Consider the following 22,545-nt stretch of genomic DNA (forward strand, 5'->3'; position numbering starts at 1 on the left):
TTTGCTCCAACTAGGTAGAGTCAGTTTTTGTTGCTTCTCAACAAAAGAACACTCAACTCAAAACAAAACACAGAAGGTGCAGAAATAAGCTGTTTGTATGAGTACAGGGTTAGAAGAAAACCCATCTATATTCCTACCCGCCTAACTACACTATTTTCACTTTTGCATATTCTTGGTAAACCTTTGACCACATGTGTACACGCCGTATACGGCTGCAATCATGGTATGTTATGGGTTGAATTGTGTCCCCCCCGCGCCAAAGGATGCTAAAATTCTAACCCCCAGCACCAGTGACTGTGGTCTTATCTGGAAACAAGTCTCAGTAGATGATCAAGCTGAGATGCGATCATCAAGGTGGGCCCTGATCAACAGGACGCCGCGTGAAGACGGAGGCAGAGGTGAGGGAGATGCATCCAGATGCCGAGGAACAGGGGACCCAAGGCCGCCAGGAGCCAGGAGAGAGGCCGGCAGAGGGTCCCCCTCAGGCCTCGGGAGGAACTCACCCTGCTTCCAGCCTCTAGAACTGAGACAATTCATTCCTGCTGTTTAAGGCACCTGGTCTGTGGTACTTTGTGATGGCAGCCCTAGCAAACTAATACAACACTATTTCCCTTTTTCTCACTTTAATATTACATCGGTCATTTTCCACGTTGTTACGGGCTTTCCCTAACGATGCTGTAAACTGTTTTGAAGTGGTCGCCCATATGACCCTAGACTATCCCACTGAAAGTGGACATTTCCATTGTTTCAACTTTTTTTCCATCACCAGTAACGTTTTGAAGGCATCGTGTGCTTGCAGCCTTTTCTCTCCTCTTGGACAACTTTCTCGAAATGCATCACCAGACGCTGATGACTGGGCTGGAGAGAAGCAACTGCTGTGCAGAAAGATGACAGGTCCCCAGGGCAGTGAGTTTTGAATTTGGAATGGAATGAACGTTGCTGTATGTGAAGGGAAGGAAGGGGAATCTGGGCAGAGTGAGCGGAGAGCCAGGCGGTGAGGGAGCGCCGGAGGAGATGCGAGAGCAGCAGACCGTGGCGGGCAGGCGGCAGAGAGCCTGCAAACTCGCTTAAGGGGCTGGGACTCCATTCCAGTGATGCCGGGGAAAGCTCACAGGGAAACAGCAGTAAGAACCGAACAGGAACTCTGACCAGCGTGGGCGGAAGCCTGGCCTGAGGAGGGGGTGGGGGGCCGGAGGGCAGGGGCCCCGGGACGGGGTTGGGGGGGTGGGGAGTGCAATCCCAGGGGCCCCACCTGCTCGGCCGAGAGGACCACAAAAGCAGGAGATGCTCGAAAACTCCCTCGGCCTCCAGCCGCCCCCCAGCTCCTCTTTCCTTTTCACCCTGTCTGACGAGAGTCCAGCCCGGATTCCTGCCGAGGCAGAAGCCAGGCGGCACCATGTGGAGGACAGACATTCCCTCACCCTCACCGTTCATGACTCCCTGACCGCCCAGCACCAGGTGCGGTCCTCCCAGGACACCCTCTGCCACCATTTCCAGGTCACAATCCATCAGCGACCTTCCCGTCACCATCTCCATCCTCTCGTCACCTTCTCCATCCTCCATCCTCTTCAGGGGGAGGATGACTGGGGCCTCACCCCACCTGTTCCCTTTCTCTTCTCCACCCTCTGTGGTCCCCCCTCCACTCCCTCTCCCTGAAATGTAAAGACGCCGAGTGATGCCCTCGGCCTCCTTCAAGTCTCTGGAAAGAACACTCTTTAAATCCCGCCCCTTCTCGCGGCTCGGCTCCGGTCACCACCGTCACATGGAGGTCGTGCCCACTGGCCGGTGGGCGGCAGCACTGCCCAGAACCCAGGCGTCCGAGCGCCCCGTCCATCACTCACGCGCGCCGCGCGATGCTGCTTTTCAAAGGTAAGACGGTGAACCCGGCAACCGAAGGTCTGGTCGTCGGCAGGCTGCTGTGTCTCTTTAGAGTCGCACAGTTCAGCGGTTAAAAACATGGGCCTGCAGTGAAAATTCTACCTGACTGCAGATTCAAGGCCCTTCTCTGCCACACCGTTGGGGGCTCCCTTATTTACACTTGGGGTTTCTGGTCTGTAAAAGGAGGATGACAGCAACCGCCAGAGGTTCACGCGATCAGAGCAACTAAGCAGCGGAGCACGCGGGGCGGCGTCTGCCCCACGGCAAGCGCCCGTCCTATTCCTGCCCCGTGCGCCTGGCCAGGCCACTGTCCAGCCAGCGCGCTGGCTCGGACGTCAACGTGCTCTCTCAGGAACCTGAATCATTCCATGAATTCGGGTCAGCAGGTATTTACCGGGTAAGGACTAAGGTAGCATACGAACAACTCTATCAGATAAAAAAACTCCTCCGTGCTGCTCAAACAGTACTGGTGAACCTCAAACACCCAGAAAGAGCTTTGAAAGTCAGGTTAAGACAAATCCTCCCCGGGAGCCCATTCACGGTCAGGAGTTCATTCCTCCATGGTAGGAACTCGGTCCCCAGACCTTCTCAAGGTCAGGGTCACCGTGATGGCTCAGAGTCCACAGGGCACCCTCCCTGGACAGGGGGCGATAAGCCGGCCCCTGCAGGGGCAGCTCCTGACACCCGGTGGGTCCTCCTCACCCCTGGCCCAGGGCAGGCAGACGGGGCGCAATGGCCCAGGCGCCTCCGTTGAATGGAAGCTGCCCGGTGGAGGACTCCACCCCCATCTCCAGGAGCGGACCAGGGAGGCCCGCGACACTCACTGTTGGATGCTCTCATGAGCCGCCGGCGTCCCACGCGGTCCAGCCCGATGGGGGTGCTCTGGGAGAAGGCGCACGGCCGCAGCCGGGCCGACACCGCGCGGTAGGGCGGCACCTGGTGCGCGGGCACGGGCGGCCGGGCAGCTGGCTGCAAAGGAAAGGAGAGGCGGTGAGAAGGGGCAGGAAGTAGGGGCCCCGGGATCTCAGCATCCTCACCTCAAGCCTCTGATCACAGCCCGGGGCCGAGCTGCGCAAGCTCAAGGACGACCTTCCTCTAACCGGAAACCCCAGTGCCGACCCCTCAGGGCATCACTTTTTGGCCACCTGCCAGGACACACCCCCGGGGGACACTCAGGAAAGGCCAGCGTGGAGCAGGGGAAGCTGGGGGAGGAAGTGGTGCCCCACCCCCGGCCCAGCAAGCCCCAGGGAAGCAGAGGCAACGCCAGCCACCCCCACCCCCGGCCTCCGCCCTACACCCACCCGCAGGCAGGGACCAGCATTTGTGGAGCACAGTTCTCATTCACCTAAACTAACAGGGCGGTGGAGCCTCGTCTACGAGGAGAGTTGGTTTTCCACAAATTTAGAATCATCCGTATGTCCTTGTGACCTTCCATATGAATTGTCCCTACAGCTACACTCAAGGCCAAGTTGGTCCCTGCTTTCCGTAGGTTTTCTCAGCATTCTTCTACCCAGTTCCCCAAATGAGCTTAGAGTGCACAAAATTATCTTACTCCATTTTCTTTTAGACGCTCTGAAATGAAAAAATGTCTGTAATGCTTTAGATCTCCCCTAGGCTGTGTTTCAAGTTAAAATAGATTACAGTTTGCTTTCGTTCAGAATTATTTCTTGTGTGGCACTGGTGATACACTGGTGAGCAGAGCCGCCTTCCAGAATTATTTCCTAGCATGCAGAGCATCTTAACACAACAAAAAATTTGAGGTATTCTTCAACATAATTTGCTTTTACCTTAAAAATTCAGTTCAGTTTAGTTCGATTAAGCAAGAGGTTTTTGGGTATTTGCTATAAATAAGCATTGTGCTGGGCTTATAGGGAGAATGTAAACATAAAATCCAATACCAATGTAGAATTGCCCTTTTAAGAGAATTTATGGGCTGTGATATCAACTGGCAAGTTTAAAACAAAATGAAACTGGCACTAGTCATGTATGGTTCTGTGAACCCTGGACCATGGCTGGGGCATGAGTCTCACCAAATAATAGAAACTCCTTCAGAACAGGGCCTTTATTTAAATGTTTTGTAGCTTCAAAGGGCTCTCTGGGTAATTGATAAACACCTGTTGAATTACTAAAGTATACTAAGGGAATAACAGTAAGATTTTAACCTATTGTCAAAACAGTTACGAAGCTGCAACTGACGTGCAAAGAGTAAGAAAATGGTAGAAAAAAATATTTTCTCATCTCTAGAAAAAAATTGGTTTATCTTTTTCGTATCTTTACATCTTAAGGATAAGCGACACTTTCTCTTTCCAGATTTCTTCTTTCAGGAAGCTCACTAAATATGCAAGGCTACTTTCCCCAGACGAGTCAGAACAAACAGCAAACCAGTTTCCCGTATTATTCAAGATCCCAGAAAGAGGATTAGTAAGAGACATCCAAATGTCAGTGGGTTAGTTCTAATTCATGCATGTTTTCAAAGTCAGGAAGAAAGGCTGTGAGCAGATGACGTCATCCTCGAGGCAGAGAGAAGAAAGGAAAGCGTTAAGTTTCCTGGTAAGTTTGCAGCCAGAGGACAGAGGCCAGGCGGCTGGAGGGCTGAGTGGCTTTGGTGGCAGCGCGCCCGGGCTTACTTGGGGCAGAATGGCCTCCCCCTCCTCCGCCTGGCTGCTCCCATAGAAGCCGACCCCGCCGATCACAGAGATGGGGCGTCTTCTCGGCGCCCCCCGGGGGCAGCCCCCAGCAGCGGTCTGGTCTGCAGGGTCGATGGGGGCCCCGCTGGGCTGGTGGTCACCGTCCTCTGTGTCCTCTTTCTGGGGGTCTACGGCGATCGCGTCTTCAGGGATGGACAGACTTAGGCTGACCGGCTGGCCGTAGTCAGAGAGTGGTCGTGGCCTTGACCTCCTCCCGGGTCCGCATCTCCTCCTGGGGACCCTCTGAGACTCCAGCCTCTCTTCCTCTGTTGCGGAGGTCCGCCTCCAGGACCCCTCGGTCACAACCTTTTCAAATGCGAAAAAGTTAGGTGAGGGCGACTTCCAGGAGGGTAAAGAAAAGGTACGAGCCAGACGTCCCCGACCCCTCCCCAGCCCCCCAAATTGTTTGCGTACCAGAAAGATGTGACCGAGACGTGGATGAGAAGAAGCAAACGTGTCTTTAATTGGAGGCTGAATTAAAACGCTAATTTCATTAGTGATGTTTGGTGACCCATGATGAGCCATGATACAAGATACTGAGAAAATCAGCACCACGGTGAGTTAATAAAAATGACTTTTAACTACAGTGGGTGTCTCCCCCAGTATACGTAACAACAGGCAGGGTAACGCAGGCCTGTAGGAGAAACGGCCCTAAGGCTGCACTTGGCAACCTGAGGCCCCTTCTCTCAGCTACATTCACAGACAGAAGGTGCTTCGAGAGGTTCAAACCTGGGCTGCTCAGCACGGTACTCACACCTGGGGACTTAGTCTGCTGGAGCGAGCACTGAACCCGGGGCTCCAAGGGCGAGATCAGCTGACTAACTGGCTGTGTGCGCTGGGACTGGTCACCACTAACCCTTTCAGCATCTCAGACTCCAGACTAGACAATCCCACAGCTGGAGAGTCTGCAGCCCTGAAGTCGGCAAGACTTCCTAAGTTTTCAAGTAACTTTTTCAGAGGCAAAAGGCAACGCACTATTGCAGGAGAAAGACCACGAGGTGTGGAAATGGGCAGACTTCTGTGTAAATCCGGCTGGGCTCCCAGCTGGCGCTGTAGGCCCAGGCAAGGTGCTTCAGGTCTGCAGGCCTGCTTCAGCCCCTGTCCCCTCCTGGGACCTGGGAGGATGAGCTGCGACCACGGTGAGTCAGAGGGCCACCTGCATCGGCCCTGGTGGATCGCTGCTCTTAAAACACTGTGCCAGGGAACAACCGTCCCAGGCCTCAGCCCACCTGGAGACGAGCTCTCCCCCAGCGGGTCCTCCAAGTCTGGGCTCAGGGGAGGCCGCTGCGGGCTCTGTGGGAGGGAGGGGGGCAGGAGAGCGTGCAGGCGCAGTCCCGCGAGCCCCGTACCCTCCGCTCTTCCGTCCCGAGACATCCTGTAACAACCAAGTGAAAATAGAACAGAGCCCAGCCCGGGGAGGGCTGTGCTAACCAGGCAAGTCATGTGACTGCAGGGCAGGCAGAGCGGGCCACCCTGGCCGAGCGCCCAGTGGGGCGGATGTCCCCCTGCAGCCCTGCCCTGAGCAGTGGCCCAGGGACTCTGGGCTCTCGCCAGTCAGTGGCAACTGAGACCAGAAATGCAGGTCCCATATTTCCAAGCTGAGACCCGGGGAAGCGAGGTGACTTGCCCAGGGCCACGCAACCAGCTAGCGGCAACAGAGACACCAGGTATGGGCCTTGTAACCTCTGTCCCCACTAAGCCACGACACTTCCCATATACCAAGTCACCTCTGCTCGAGAGACAGAGGGCTGTAGCGAACACCACTGCCTCCTTGCTACCTGCGGATTCGATTCTTACAGCTCGGACCACTTTAATTCAAGTCACCAGGGACAGAGTCCAGAATACACCACTGTAGCATAAACACCATTGTGAGTGGAAGGCACTTAAGAACAGGGTTTTCTTCTGCGTGAAAGCAGAACTCAGTGGTCATAAGTCCCCTTCCTTGGGACGGGATTCTCCTTCTTCCAGCCAGGGAAGGTTGGCTCTTGTCACTGAGAGGAGAAGCCCTCACCGAAACAGACGCAGGCACAAAACTACCCTGTCTCCCAGCTGCTCACCTACAGGCCCCTAGGCTTTCCCAAAAGTCACTCGCTTTCCCGTGAGAGCCTTTCTCCACCCGCTTTCCCCTATTAAGATGTTCTGTCAGCTCCCAGGGCTAACCACTTCCTGGAACCACAGTTTCCTGTGAACTCCCACTTACTCATACGAATAAAAATCTGTCTTCTGTCAGTTTAATTCACACACCTCCAGAAAAGAATGTATAAGAGGGTGTATTAAAACATTTTCCTCTGACACCGTGGGAAAATATGAGAGCAATCATGGAAAAGTTAATATTGTTTTTTGCAGTACAGACATATAACAAACAGGCTGTTATGGATGGTTTAACTCAATTACCAAATCAAACGGCACGGACAACTTAAGCACACAGTGAGAATAAACCCATTTATATCATCACCCAGTGATAAAAAGGTTGGGAAACAACATGCTAGAAAAACAGTACAACAAAATTGCAGGCAATAAATTGGTCACAAATCTACGTGCAGTTGTTGTTTTTGTTGTTGGTGGTGGGGTTTTGTAGGTTTTTTTTTTTTTTTGCACGTATGCAACCTCCAGCCTGCTTTCCTCATTGATGCCAAAAAAAAAAAAAAAAAGAGAGAGAGAGAAGGAGACATGGGTTTAGGAAAACCAGCAGTTGTCTTAGTTGCTCAGGTAACAAATCCTTCTGAGAGCAAACAGGCTCCAGGAAGTGATGGGGGTGGGTAAAGGAAGGCGTGCAGAGGTCAGGAAATCAGATACTGACTGCGTAGAGCCTCGTGCCCACAGGGCAGCACGAGGAGAACCAACCGTGATTCTCGTGTGACACCTCAGTACCGTACAGCCCCACCCGAGACCTGAAAGGAGAAAGCATGCCTTCCGAGTGGCACCAGATGCCCCAGGAGGTGCAGGAATTAGTTAATAGAATCATAATATATAAAACTGAAATGTCCATTTTATTCAAAGCAAAAGTACAGAAGGAGGGACAGAGGGATGGGGGAAAATCCCTCAGGTTTAAGCTCACATTCAAACAGTGAGGCTTTGCCAGAAGACAGGTACATTCAAATAAAACAAATGTGAACTTTCCTGCAAATTCTAAAACTGAATCTTCTTTTAGCAAACATTATGTGCTTCTGAAATACACCCTTGGTTCGTCCCGGGGAACACAGCTTGAGTGCGACTCTTCCCGGAAATACAAACACCCAGCAAAGGACGCTCCACACCCAACGAGCCAGGACCTACCCCAGACTCTGCTACAGGCAGTGGCCCCAGATGCTGTGAAGGGACAGCAGGTGACCATATCCACGCCCTCCGAGAGTTTTTTCCTGCTTTAAACACACTCTCATTGGGTGTAAGTGGCTGGGCCGGAGCTCTGCTGGCCCAGGTTCTCCTCACAGCCCAGCAGCCCAGCGCAGACCCACCCGGGACCAATTCACACCCAAGTCACCAACGTCTGTGAACAGACCTGTCCGTGGCCTCGTTAATTCTTGCTTCCCAGCACAGTTTTAAAATACTTTCCCTAGTTGGGGGGCGGTTTGCATTGTTTTCTTCTATGCAAGATTCCTTCCTTTACGTTACAAAAGTAAAAGGCAAAATAGATCTCATTACCTCTGCTTAGACACTTCAAAACATATTTTGAAACCACAGTGAAAGTGACTCATCAACCTGAGGGAAAAGCACTGATCCCACACATGTCCCTTCAGAACCCCGTCTAACGTTGAGTCTCCAGGACCAACAGAAAGAGCTGGGGTTGAACTGTGTCCCCTGAAGATCTACTGGGAGTCCTCATCCGCATACCTGTGAATGTGACCATAGTGGCAGGTACGGAGTCTGCAGGTGCAGTGGAGTTAAGATGAGGTCATACTAGTAGATGAGCCCTAATCCAATGGCTGGCGTCCCTGGAAGAGGAGGGAAATGTGGACACAGAGACAAGACGAAGAAAGATGTGCGGCCCGAGGCAGAGATGAGAGCCACGCACCCGTGATCCGAGGAGCCCGCAGGGAACCCCGAGGCTGGAAGAGGCAGGGGGTCCACCTCTTGGGCTTCCAGGGGTGGGGCCCCGCCTGCCCAGCCATGACTGCAGACATCTGGCCCCCGCAGCAACGAGGATACATGTCAGCTGTCTTAGCCCCCGAGGTAATTTGTTACAGTGGCTCCAGGGAAGCAGCACAGCAAGGTAACTCAGAAGAAAATAGTACAGGCAGAAAGCATATTCTGACCATGTGAAGATTAAAAAATAAAATCAACTAAAGCAAGGAGACCTTCCTCTGGATGAGCCAGAGGTGCCGTGAAGATGCAGGTGAGTACAACGAGCAAAGCCAGGTTTTCACAGGTTCTCAGAGTCCTGGGTTCCGCAGGGGACGCAGCACAGGCACCGGGCTGGAGGGGGAAGGAGAAGCATCTTGACAATGCATGTGGCAGAGACCGTGGAACAAGGTTACGTAACGACAGCTGTGACTCTGGAACACCTGTGACCTGCTGGAACCACACCAGGCGCGTCACCGTATTTAACCTTCACAACCACCCTACGAGGTAGGGGCCACATTTTACTGATCAGGACACTAGGGCTACAATAAATAAAATTACTTGCTCACAGAGCCAGAAAGGGGAGGGGCCCCTTTTATACCCCAGTCTGTCTGATTTCAAAATTTCTGCCTTTTCTGCTCGGCCACCTGCATCCAAGGCGTGTACCATTACAGAAGGAAAACAGAGCTCTGTAGGTTTTCCAGCCCTTAGCTGTCGAGTGTTTGGAGGGAGCGGAGAGGAGACGGCAGTTATGAGAGGCTCTGACAACTGTGCCTGGGGAACTCACAGACCGCTTCTCAAAATCTCATCTTAAATGCGTAAGATAAAAAGTGTATTCCATCGACAGACGGAGGGATAAAGAAGATGTGATACACACACACACACACACACACACACACACACACACACACACAGGAATACTATTCAGTCATAAAAAAGAATGAAATTCTGCCATTTGCAGCAACATGGATGGACCTAGAGATTGTCATACTAAGTGAAGTAAGTCAGACAGAGAAAGACAGATACTGTATGATATCAGTTCTATGTGGAATCTCAAAAATAAAACAAAACTAGTGAATAGAACAAAAAAGAAACAGACCCACAGAAAGAACAAACTACTGGTTACCAGTGGGGGGCAGGGGCAAGATAGGGGGCGGGGATTAAGAGACATAAACTACCATATATACGATAAATAAGCTGCAAGGATATATTGTACAGCACAGGGAATACAGCCAATATTATATAATAAGTGGAATATAACCTTTGAAAATCGTGAGTCACTATGTTATATACCTGAAATTTATGTACTATTGTACCTCAACTATACCTCAATGAAAAAAATATACACATCAAACATTTACAGAAAAAAAGACAAGATAGTATTATAAATGAAGCTGATTATTTTGAAACGCAATTTTCAAAATATTAACAGAATCTTGATACAGTAGTATAGGTAATATGAGTTAAGAGGACTGGAGATAGGTCTAAAAGCTGTCACACTTTGAAGTACTGTACTGAGGAGTACGAGAAATTTTAAGAATACCCGCAAAAACTGTCGTGATGTGAGATGTGAGAAAGATCTGTGATTTCCATGGTGATTATATCACAGGTGTTGCTAAAATTGCTCTGGTTTGATGCCTACATTCATAATAGAAGGAAATGCTATCTTTTAGTGTGAAAATAATAAAATCCCCACTTCCTGATTTCCACTGACGTAGTCCTTGGATGAACATAAGTTAAAACCTCCTAGTTTAAAATGCTGAAGAGGGTGTGGAGAAAAGGGAACCCTGCTACACTGCTGGTGGGAATGTAAGTTAGTGAAGCCACTATGGAGAACAGTGTGGAGGTTTCTCAGACAACTAAAAATAGATTTCTCATATATGATCCAGCAATCCCACTCCTGGGTATGCATCCAGACAACTATGATTCAAAAAGACACCTGCGCCCCTATGTTCATAGCAGCACTATTCACAACAGCCAAGACACGGAAGCAACCTATGTCCATCACAAATGAATGGATAAAGATGTGGGGGCTGCCCTGGTGGCGCAGTGGTTGGGAGTCCGCCTGCCAATGCAGGGGACACGGGTTCGTGCCCCGGTCCGGGAGGATCCCACATGCCGCGGAGCGGCTGGGCCCGTGAGCCATGGCCGCTGAGCCTGCGCGTCCGGAGCCTGTGCTCCGCAACGGGAGAGGCCACAGCAGTGAGAGGCCCGCGTACCGCAAAAAAAAAAAAAGCAAATATTAACGCGCATGCGGACACTTAATTTACTACTGATTGCCCAGTTCTCCGAGCATAAAAAAACCCTTAAAAGTAACTATGAAAAATCTGGGCTCTGGAAGTGCCCCCTCCCCTGCCTTTGTAATAAATCATTCACAGGAATTCCATTTCTGGGCTTAACTAAAACCCCCCCATCCTACATCTCAGAATCAACAGCAGCACAGTGCTAGTTTGACAGCCAGGTAGAGAAATGATAGAATTGTAGGTTGTTGCTTTACGTGTGGACTCATGACAAGTTAAGAGACAGTTTAAAACCATCATATTATGAAATAAATGCACATAATGACTCCACATTAAAATGTATTTTATCTGAAACACATGATGAAGTATAGAGAGGTATACTCAAACTTTGCTTTCAATTAATAAAAAGCATGATTTTATAAAAATGAACTTGCTTTCCTCTTTAGAAATTGTTTAATGGTTGAGGACAACTGAATATTCCAAATTCAAGAACCATGTTTTAGAGCTGAATGTCAGAAGCCCACTGTTTTTCTAAACCTTTTTTTTTTTAACATCTTTATTGGAGTATAATTGCTTTACACTGTTGTGTTAGTTGCTGCTTTATAACAAAGTAAATCAGCTATACGTATACATACATCCCCATATCTCCTCCCTCTTGCGTCTCCCTCCCACCCTCCCTATCCCACCCCTCTAGGTGGTCACAGAGCACCGAGCTGATCTCCCTGTGCTATGTGGCTGCTTCCCACTAGCTATCTATTTTACATTTGGTAGTGTATATATGTCCATGCCACTCTCTCACTTCGTCCCAGCTTACCCTTCCCCCTCCCCGTGTCCTCAATTCCATTCTCTACGTCTTCATCTTTATTCCTGTCCTGCCCCTAGGTTCTTCAGAACTTTTTTTTTTTTTAGATTCCATATATATGTGTTAGCATACGGTATATGTTTTTCTCTTTCTGACTGACTTCATTCTGTATGATAGTCTCTAGGCCCATCCACTTCACTACAAATAACTCAATTTCATTTATTTTTATGGCTGAGTAATATTCCATTGTATATACATGCCACATCTTTTTTTTTCAAACTTCTACTCTTTTTATACAGCAGGTTCTTATTAGTTATCCATTTTATATATATTAATGTATACGTGATAATCCAGTATACCAATTCATCACACCACCACCCGCCACTTTCCCGCCTTGGGGTCCATACGTTTGTTCTCTACATCTGTGTCTCTATTTCTGCCCTGCAAACTGGTTCATCTGTACCATTTTTCTAGGTTGCACAAATATGCGTTAATATACAGTATTTGTTTTTCTCTTTCTGACTTACTTCACTCTGTATGACAGTCTCTAGATCCATCCACGTGTCTACAAATGACCCAATTCCGTTCCTTTTTATGGCTGAGTAATATTCCATTGTATATTTGTACCACAGCTTCTTTATCCATTCATCTGTCGATGGGCATTTAGCTTGCTTCCATGACCTGGCTATTGTAAATAGTGCTGCAATGAACATTGGGATGCATGTGTCTTTTTGAATTATGGTTTTCTCAGCATATGTGCCCAGTAGTGGGATTGCTGGGTCATATGATAATTCTATTTTTACTTATTTAAGGAACCTCCATACTGTTCTACATAGTGGCTGTATCAATTTACATTCCCACCAACAGTGCAAGAGGGTTCCTTTTTCGCCACACCCTCTCCAGCATTTGTTGTTTATAGATTTTCTGATGATGCCCATTCCAACTGGTGTGAGGTGATACCTCATTGTAGTTTTGATTTGCATTTCTCTAATAATTAGTGATGTTGAGCAGCTTTTCATATGCTTCTTGACCATCTGTATGTCGTCTTTGGAGAAATGTCTGTTTAGGTCTTCTGCCCATTATTGGATTGGGTTGTTTGTTTTTTTAATATTGAGCTGCATGAGCTGCTTCTATATTTTGGAGATGAATTCTTTGTCCCTTGATTCGTTTGCAAATATTTTCTCACATTCTGAGGGTTGTCTTTTCGTCTTATTTGTAGTTTCCTTTGCTTTGCAAAAAACTTTTAAGTTTAATTAAGTCCCATTTGTTTATTTTTGTTTTTATTTCCATTCCTCTAGGAGGTGGATCAAAAAAGAACTTGCTGTGATTTATGTCAAAGAGTGTTCTTCCTATGTTTTCCTCTAAGAGTTTTATAGGGTCTGCTCTTACATTTAGGTCTCTAATCCATTTGGAGTTTATTTTTGTGTATGGTGTTAGGGAGTGTTCTAATTTCATTCTTTTACATGTAGCTGTCCAGTTTTCCCAGCACCACTTATTGAATAGACTGTCTTTTCTCCATTGTATATCTTTGCCTCCTTTATCAAAGATAAGGTGACAATATGTGCATGGGTTTATCTCTGGACTTTCTATCCTGTTCCATTGATCTATATTTGTTTTTGTGCCAGTACCATATTGTCTTGATTACTGTAGCTTTGTAGTATAGTCTGAAGTCAGGGAGTCTCATTCCTCCAGCTCCATTTTTTTCCCTTAAGATTGCTTTGGCTATTAGGAATCTTTCATGTCTCCATACAAATTTTAAGATTTTTTTGTTCTAGTTCTGTAAAAAATGCCATTGTTAATATGATAGGGATTGCACTGAACCTGTAGATCGCTTTGGGTGGTATAGTCATTTTCACAATGTTGATTCTTCCAATCCAAGAACATGGTATATCTCTCCATTTGTCGGTATCATCTTTAATTTCTTTCATCAGTGTCTCTTACTTTTCTGCATACAGGTCTTTTGTCTACCTAGGTAGGTTTATTCCTAGGTATTTTATTCTTTTTGTTGCAATGGTAAATGGGAGTGTTTCCTTAATTTCTCTTTCAGATTTTTCATTAGTGTATAGGAATGCAAGAGATTTCTGTGCATTAATTTTGTATCCTGCAACTTTACCAGATTCATTGATTAGCTCTAAGTGGTTTTCTGGTGGCATCTTTAGGATTCTCTATGTATAGTATCATGTCATCTGCAAACAGTGACAGTTTTACTTCTTCTTTTCCAATTTGTATTCCTTTTGTTTCTTTTTCTTCTCTGATTGCCATGGCTAGGACTTCCAGAACTATGTTGAATAACAGTGGTGAGAGTGGACATCCTTGTCTTGTTCCTGATCTTAGAGGAAATGCTTTCAGTTTTTCACCATTGAGAATGACGTTTGCTGTGGGTTTGTCGCATATGGCCTTTATTATGTTGAGGTAGGTTCCCTCTATGCCCACTTTCTGGAGAGTTTTTATCATAAATGGGTGTTGAATTTTGCAAAAGCTTTTTCTGCATCTATTGAGATGATCATATGGTTTTTATTCTTCAATTTGTTAATATGGTATACCACATTGATTGATTTGTGTATATTGAAGAATCCTTGCATCCCTCGGATAAATCCCACTTGATCATGGTGTATGATCCTTTTAATGTGCTGTTGGATTCTGTTTGCTAGTATTTTGTTGAGGATTTTTGCATCTATATTCATGAGTGATATTGGTCTGTAATTTTCTTTTTTTGTAGTATCTTTGTCTGGTTTTGGTATCAGGGTGATGGTGGCCTCGTAGAATGAGTTTGGGAGTGTTCCTCCCTCTGCTATATTTTGGAAGAGTTTCAGAAGGATGGGTGTTAGCTCTTCTCTAAATGTTTGACAGAATTCGCCTATGAAGCCATCTGGTCCTGGACTTTCGTTTGTTGGAAGATTTTTAATCACAGTTTCAATTTCATTACTTGTGATTGGTCTGTTTATATATTTATATTTCTTCCTGGTTCAGTCTTGGAAGGTTATACCTTTTTAAGAGTTTGTCCATTTCTTCCAGGTTGTCCATTTTATTGGCATAGAGTTGCTTGTAGTAGTCTCTTACGATGCTTTGTATTTCTGCAGTGTCCATTGTTAACTTCTCCTTTTTCATTTCTAATTTTATTGATTTAAGTCCTCTCCCTCTTTTTCTTGATGAGTCTGGCTAAAGGTTTCTCAATTTTATTTTTCTTCTCAAAGAGCCAGCTTTTAGTTTTATTAATGTTTGCTATTGTTTTCTTTGTTTGTATTTCATTTATCTCTGCTTTGATCTTTGATTTCTTTCCTTATAATAACTTTGGGTTTTGTTTGTTCTTCTTTCTCTAATTGCTTTAAGGTTAGGTTGTTTGAGAATTTTCTTGTTTCTTGAGGTAGGATTGTATTGCTATAAAATTCCCTCTTAGAACTGCTTTTACTGCATCCCATAGGTTTTGGGTCATCGTGTTTTCATCGTCATTTGTTTCTAGGTATTTTTTTATTTCCTCTTTGATATCTTCACTGATCTCTTGGTTATTTAGTAGTGTATTGTTTAGCCTCCATGTGTTTGCATTTTTTACAGATTTTTTTCCTGTAATTGATATCTAGTCTCATAGCGTTGTGGTTGGAAAAGATACTTGATACGATTTCAATTTTCTTAAATTTACCAAGGCTTGATTTGTGAACCAAAATATGATCTATCTTGGAGAATGTTCCATGAGCACTTCAGAAGAAAGTGTATTCTGCTGTTTTTAGATGGAATGTCCTATAAATATCAATTAAGTCCATCTTGTTTAATGTATCATTTAAAGCTTGTGTTTCCTTATTTATTTTCATTTTGGATGATCTGTCCATTGGTGAAACAGGGGTGTTAAAGTCCCCTACTATGATTGTGTTACTGTCGATTTCCCCTTTTATGGCTGTTAGCATTTGCCTTATGTAATGAGGTGCTCCTATGTTGGGTTCATAAATATTTACAATTGTTATATCTTCTTCTTGGATTGATCCCTTGATCATTATGTAGTGTCCTTCTTTGTCTCTTGTAATAGTCTTTATTTTAAAGTCATTTTGTCTGATATGAGAATTGCTATTGCAGCTTTCTTTTGATTTCCATTTGCATGGAATATCTTTTTCCATCCCCTAACTTTCAGTCTGTATGTGTCCCTAGGTCTGAAGTGGGTCACTTGTAGATAGCATATATACGGGTCTTGTTTTTGTATCCATTCAGTCAGTCTATGTCTTTTGGTTAGAGCATTTAATCCATTTACATTTAAGGTAATTATTGATATGTATGTTCCTATTACCATTTTCTTATTTGCTTTGCATTTGTTATTGCAGGTTTTTTCCTTCTCTTGTGTATCCTGCCTAGAGAAGTTCCTTTAGCATTTGTTGTAAAGCTGGTTTGGTGGTACTGAATTCTCTTAGCTTTTGCTTGTCTGTAAAGGTTTTAATTTCTCCATCAAGTCTGACTGAGATCCTTGCTGGGTCTAAACCTTTTTGAACATGAGACTTTGTTAACGCTGTTTGACTTCCTTTGTACAGAGAGGGAGAGGAATCAGGAGGAGGGGGAAAGGGACTTCCCTGGTGGTCCAGTGGTTAAGACTCTGAGCTTTCACTGCAGGGGGCGTGGCTTTGATCCCTGGTCGGGGATCCCGCTTGCCGTATGGCATGGCCAAAAAATAAAAGCTATCTAGAGATGACTTAAAGTATATGGGAGAATGTGAGTAGGTTATATGCAAATAATACACCATTGTATGTAAGGGATTTGAGCGTCCGTGGATTTTGGTATCTGTGAGGGGGAAAGGAGAAGGGGAAGCAGGGCCCAGCTTACTCTCTGTGGAGGACAATGAAGGATGATGTCTGTGTTCCCAGCATCAATGCATTTCAAGCCACGGTTGGCAGCACAAATATACAAATCAACAGCCCGGAATGTCTTTAGAATCAAGGAAACTAAGGGCCACTGGAGTAGAGTGCAGAACAGCATCTTCATAATCATGATGGCCTCTGTGTTCTAGCTGAGGAGGTCCCAGGTACCCAGTCGTCCCACGCTGGGCGCCCCTCAACGTTTCCCTCTCCCTCCCCAACCACAGCTACAGTTAATCTCAGGAGGAATCTAGTCCATCACGTCCCATGGAACAGTCTCCTAACGCTTCCTTGTCTCCAACCCATTCTCCATCCTACCACTAAAACACACATCAGATCGCAGCTGGCTGTCACCCCAGAACAAACCCGGGGTCGTCAAAACCTCATCCAATGTGCCTTTCCAGCTCCGTCTTCACACGCAATTATTCACCAGCCACACCACACAACTCGCCTTTGCCACACACCACTTGAGGCAATTGGAAATGAGGGAAAGGCTGCTCCCGCTACGATACCTTTTTGCCCCTGTCAATCTGGAAATTTTATCCTTTAGCGTTCAGTTGAAATATCACCTCCTGCAGGAAAACTTCATCAATTCCCCTGGGCTCTGAGCTCTCTTTCCTGTGCCTCCGTTAAAACCACTGCCATATTTTTATAGCCTTGATTTATTTATCTGGGTGTCACATGACAGCAGCTACTTACATTCTTTCCAAATTATCCAATACCATTGTGACATCCCCGGAGTCCGCAGCCTGGGAAACCGGCAGTTTAAAAAGCTTCATGAATGGGTCAAGGGATGAATGGGTGACTGGTGGACAAAGGAGCAAATAAGTGAGCAGTTCTGGGTGGCAAGGAAGCTGTCCTCACCCTACATTTATATGTGATTTTATAAAAATGAACTTAAGTTATCACTTGAGGATAACTAATATCTCGAAACCTATAACAATATCTTAGATCAGGAAATCAACCATCCCATTCCTGTCTCTTTCATAACCGATTCGAATTCCATGTACCCTGGAAACAAGCCGACTTCAATTTTCTTTCCCCCATTGTCAACAATCCTGTTTTAAAGTCTCCTATTTGGGACTTCCCTGGTGGCACAGTGGTTAAGAATCCGCCTGCCAATGTAGCAGACACAGATTCGAGCCCCGGTCCAGGAAGATCGCACTTGCCGCGGAGCAACTAAGCCCGTGCACCACAAGTACCGAGCCTGCGCTCTAGAGCCCGCGAGCCACAACTACTGAGTCCACGCGCCACAACTACTGAAGCCCACACGCCTAGAGCCTGTGCTCCGCAATGAGAAGCCACCACAATGAGAAGCCCACGCACCGCAACGAAGAGTAGCCCCCGCTCGCCGCAACTAGAGAAAGTCCACGTGCAGCAACGAAGACCCAATGCAGCCAAAAATAAATAAATAAGATAAAAATAAAATAAAGTCTCCTATTTGGTACCAGACACATGAGGGGCAAGGTAATGCATCTTTTCTAACCAACAAGTTTTCTCTGCTGGCGACAGAGTGTAAAAGGAAAGATTTAGGCCTTTTCAAACGTCTCTCTTCCATATTTTAGGCTCAGTGGGAAGCATCGCTACATTGGGAGGAGAAAAGGGCCCGGGACGCAATGACAGGAGGCAGTGGATGACGAGGGCGTGGTGACGGGAGGGCGGGAAAAGCACTCCAGAGGGAAGTCAGAGGAGGGAGGGCTTCGTGGGGACCTGCTGTTCCTTTCGGCAACATTCACTGACGTCAGATACACTCTGTCACCCCCTCCTTTACACTTGAAAGCGTCCAGCCCATGAACCTGAGGAGTCAAGTAAACCCCGAGCCTGATTAGATCTGCTGTTCCCCAGGAGCGCTCTGGGTAGAGCTCCTGGGGCTGTGGGAACAGGGACCACCCCGGAGGGAAGGAAGACCACGAGGCGGCACCAAGGTGTTCCGTGAGAATCGAACACGCGATGCTGCAAAAGATCTCGAGGATGTTTAGTTCAAAACCTGCAGTAAAAGAATTACAGATGGGGCTTCCCTGGTGGCGCAGTGGTTGAGAGTCCGCCTGCCGATGCAGGGGACACGGGTTCGTGCCCCGGTCCGGGAAGATCCCACATGCCGCAGAGCGGCTGGGCCCGTGAGCCATGGCCGCTGAGCCTGTGTGTCCGGAGCCTGTGCTCCGCAGCGGGAGAGGCCACAGCAGTGAGAGGCCCGCGTACCGCAAAAAAAAAAAAAAAAAAAAAAGGCCTGGCTCCAGCCCCTGTGGGGCTTGGGAGGGGCCTGTAACCTCTCCAGGCCTCAGTTTATCCATTGTTTAAAAACAAAAACCCAAATCCAAAAATGTTGACCTCCTTGACAGGGTGGCTGAGCTTTATTCACTGAAAAACCATCCGCTAAACATGAGTGGTTGCTGCTGATACTTTCAGTTGTAAGAGCCAATGACATCGTTAAAGTTCCAAAGGGAGGCAGTAAAACTCCTGCCCTGGCAGAGGGTGTAGCAATTTCTGATCAACGTATTTTAGACCCAATTCTTTATTCCACCATTTACTTCTTGCTTGGAAGGTGTTAATTTCATCCCTGGGGAACTGCTGTTTGTACTCTATAGAGATTCCTATCCGGTTAATAGAGTCCAATGAGAAAACCAGGACTACAAGTCATGTTTAACTCTTTCAGGGGTTAATGCCTCTCTTTCCTAAACCAAGAGTCAGCGGGGGTAGATGTGGAAGAGAAATGCCCAAACCTAACATACAGGATATCAGTACCTAGAGGAGCCTCGGCCTGGACAGCAGGTCGCAAGCTTCAGTGCCTGAGATATTTCCCTGGGTATAGTGTTAAAGGTCCAGATTACTGCTTCTGATTCAGTAGCCCCAGGTGGGGCTCAGGACCTGTGCCTTTACCCTGCAACCTGGGTGGTCCGATTCCAAACTGTGAGAAACTCGGGCTACAAGATGGGAAGTAATTTGCAGAATTTAACTGGTTTGTACTGAAGGGTCTGACCAAAGGCGGCAATTTTAACCAACAATGAATATGATAAAAGCTAATATTTATGCTTTATTGTTAATATTAATGATTACTAATATAGCCAATAGTATAACTTTAATTATAACATATAACATGTAATGTAGTAATATTCTAATTTTAATTATAAAATTAATATAATTTTTATAATATTGTTTAATAATATATATAATATTATATGTAATATAATAATATAGTTTGTAATATGACAAGATAAATTATAAGATTAATAATAATGATATTAAGCTTAATAATATTCTACTATGTTCCTGGCACTGTGGTATGTATCTTATATGCATTATTTCATTTACTCCTGATAGCTATTATGACCTCCATTTTTAAAGAAATGAGGCTTAAATAAGTCAAGTATTTTTCTTAAGGACGTACAGCTGGTTAGCAGCAAAGCCAGGACTTGAACTTGGGCAGCGCTCCTACAAAGGCCGACTATTCTACACCGGAGAGCCTCCCCACCACTGGGAAATGCTGGCATCGCTGGCTGGCAACCAACCCTGAGGCTCCCCCGCCCCCATTCCTGAACTGGGGGCGACCCCCTGCAGTCCTCCCCTCAGCTTCACTGTGCTCCTCCTGAGTGACTGGAGCATTCTCATCGTCCTTGTGTCCTCACACTGTCCCTGGTGGGAGAAACGGAGGTAGCGTTCGGTTTACACAGGGACGTGTGACAAACTGTGATGTGCTCCTGTCAACTCATGCCTACGGCCTTCCTTCTGACGGTCGTGGCAGACACATCAAAGTGAACGTGTGTCACCGGGCCAGCGGGAAAGTAATTCCCAACCTCGGACACTCTTTCTTCTTGATTATCATAGGGAAGCTTAAGATGAGATAAACAGAACACGAGAAAAACATATGTACTGCCATCAGTTTCTTAACCATCAGGCTCAAGTTTCCCGCAAAGAATACTGACACTACTTTTCTACATTCCATAACTTCATTAAGCCTTTGTTACCCACAAATTAAAACAAGGCACCAAATAAGCAAAAATACTAAAACTTTGACAAATACACTGTGATACTGGTTCATATCATTTCTTTTAAGAATTTCATATACTTTAGAAAGCTTAAAATTCATAGCAAATATGATACAGTATACCATTTATACTTGACTACAAATGGTTATTAGAGTAATTTCTATAAAAACTAGGCTCTTGCGCAGGTATACAGGTATACCTACAATTGGTGAATTTTGTCATGCAAATTATACCTCAATAAAGCTCCTAAAAATCTTGGGCAGGTTTTCTAGGGTCACTACATTTACCTCTATGTAAGCAACCTCATCTTTCTGGAATTTCTAGGCTCTGTGAAACAGCTGTGGATAATTCTAACCTCCAGCAGAACTGTTTAAATCTCCCAAGTACCTATTTAAGTAACCTGGAGAGTAATGTCTAAGTAATCTGCAGAGTCAAAATTATGCAATATTTCCATGTCTCTGATTAAATTACAGAAAACACAGTGCCTCGGAACCACCATTACGTATGAAGTACCCTTCTGAGCATCGTAAAGCTCTGGAGTTCCTAATCCACGCTGAAAACAGGCCTGACTTAGCGCCTCCTGACCTGCTGGAGTGATGATTCCAGTACCAGAAGCTAGACAGAGGCTTTATTTTAGTGACAGTGTACCTGCTGATGCCACAGAAATACCCGCCTTTTTCAGAGGCAGCAGCAAAAAGTTGGCAGTGGTCCAGGGGCAGGGGCTGACGGAGCACATGAAGTCCCCAGGCCGGACAGCCCCAGGGGGGATGGTGACCTTGGCGGGTCGAAGCCCCACTGCATCCCGCAGAACTAGAGTCTCCCAGTCCAGCGCTCAAATCGTCTCAACTGCGTAAGGCTGCATACCGCGAGGGCTTGCGACGATTTTGAGGGCACACGTCCCTGAGGAAGAAAGCTACAAGACCCTCAAACATTTGAGCGCTGGAGCCAACTGTAAGGGTCCCCTTGAGCTGCCATCGTGTTAGCGCAAGGGCTGGGTGAGGACCTAAGTTCAGCGCTGGTCCAGTGTCTTTGGGGCTTGATTCTGGGTCCCTACACAACAGTATCCTCTCCGTCGGCAGTCACCTTTGACTGCTCTTTCCGCCCAGACACTCCAATGCTAATTAAAAACATAACTGCAAAATCACTTTGGAATCAGCCCCTGCCCCATTTCCATGGCCTTAGTTCAGCGCTCATCACCGCTGGACTAGACTATCGAGGGACTCTGTCTGTCCCCAGGGCCGTCCCATCCCCAGCCTCTCTGTGTAGCCAGCCGCACTCTGTGGTCCCTGCCTCACACTCCTCTGGCTTTCCACAGCCTGCAAGGTCAAGTCCACACTCTGCGGGGCCCAGCGAGGTCCTTCCTAATCGTGCTGACGGGCCTCTCCAATCTCATCGCTCCCGCTCACCCAGCCACCCTGTCCAGCAATGAGCACAGCAGACTCACCTCCTGTGGACACGCTACAGCAAAGCTGGGAGCTAAGGACTCCACGTGCATCGCCCTCTTAACCTTCCCAAAGACCCTGGGCAGCCTCTAGGCAGCCGGCAGCCACTCTTGCCACTTTACAGCGGAGGAAAGGAAGCTCAGGTCGCTCTCCTGGCTGAGTCCCGCCCCGTGTCCCACACCTCCCCCTCCCCACGCTTCCACCTGGACTGGAAGGCCCTGCCGCTCTCCCTCCATTGCCACCTGGTGCATCCCCATCCTGATCTCCTTCAAGACCCCACTCCGGCGTTTCCCCCTGCATCGTGCCCTCTTCACCCGGAGCTAAGAATCCTGTCTGTGTTGCTCCAAGGCGCCTGGTACATTCCTCCTGACACGTTAGTTATCACAATTACCCTTATATATCCCAATCTACCACTTGGACTTCGAGCCTAGAGAATAAGAGCCATTTGCTTTTTTTTTTTTTTTTTTTGCGGTAGGCGGGCCTCTCACTGCTGTGGCCTCTCCCGTTGCGGAGCACAGGCTCCGGACGCGCAGGCTCAGCGGCCGTGGCTCACGGGCCCAGCCGCTCTGCGGCATGGGGGATCTTCCCGGACCGGGGCACGAACCCGTGTCCCCTGCATCGG

At 47.1% G+C, this 22,545-nt stretch overlaps 1 protein-coding gene across 4 annotated transcripts in view; it reads right to left on the reverse strand.

The window, feature by feature from the left end:
• Positions 1–22,545, reverse strand: part of SPATA13 (spermatogenesis associated 13) — a 207,011-nt gene that overhangs the window by 44,998 nt on the left and 139,468 nt on the right. For all 4 annotated transcript variants that reach the window (XM_079903281.1, XM_079903283.1, XM_079903284.1 and 1 more), the window contains 2 exons: positions 4,506–4,871; positions 2,703–2,847 (listed from right to left, as the gene is read on the reverse strand). In XM_079903281.1, the coding sequence (XP_079759407.1) occupies positions 2,703–2,847; positions 4,506–4,871 (511 nt within the window). The remainder of the gene's footprint in view (positions 1–2,702; positions 2,848–4,505; positions 4,872–22,545) is intronic.

Source organism: Stenella coeruleoalba (genome assembly GCF_951394435.1).
Source record: "Stenella coeruleoalba genome assembly, chromosome: 18".
Classification (NCBI taxonomy): Eukaryota; Metazoa; Chordata; class Mammalia; order Artiodactyla; family Delphinidae; genus Stenella; species Stenella coeruleoalba.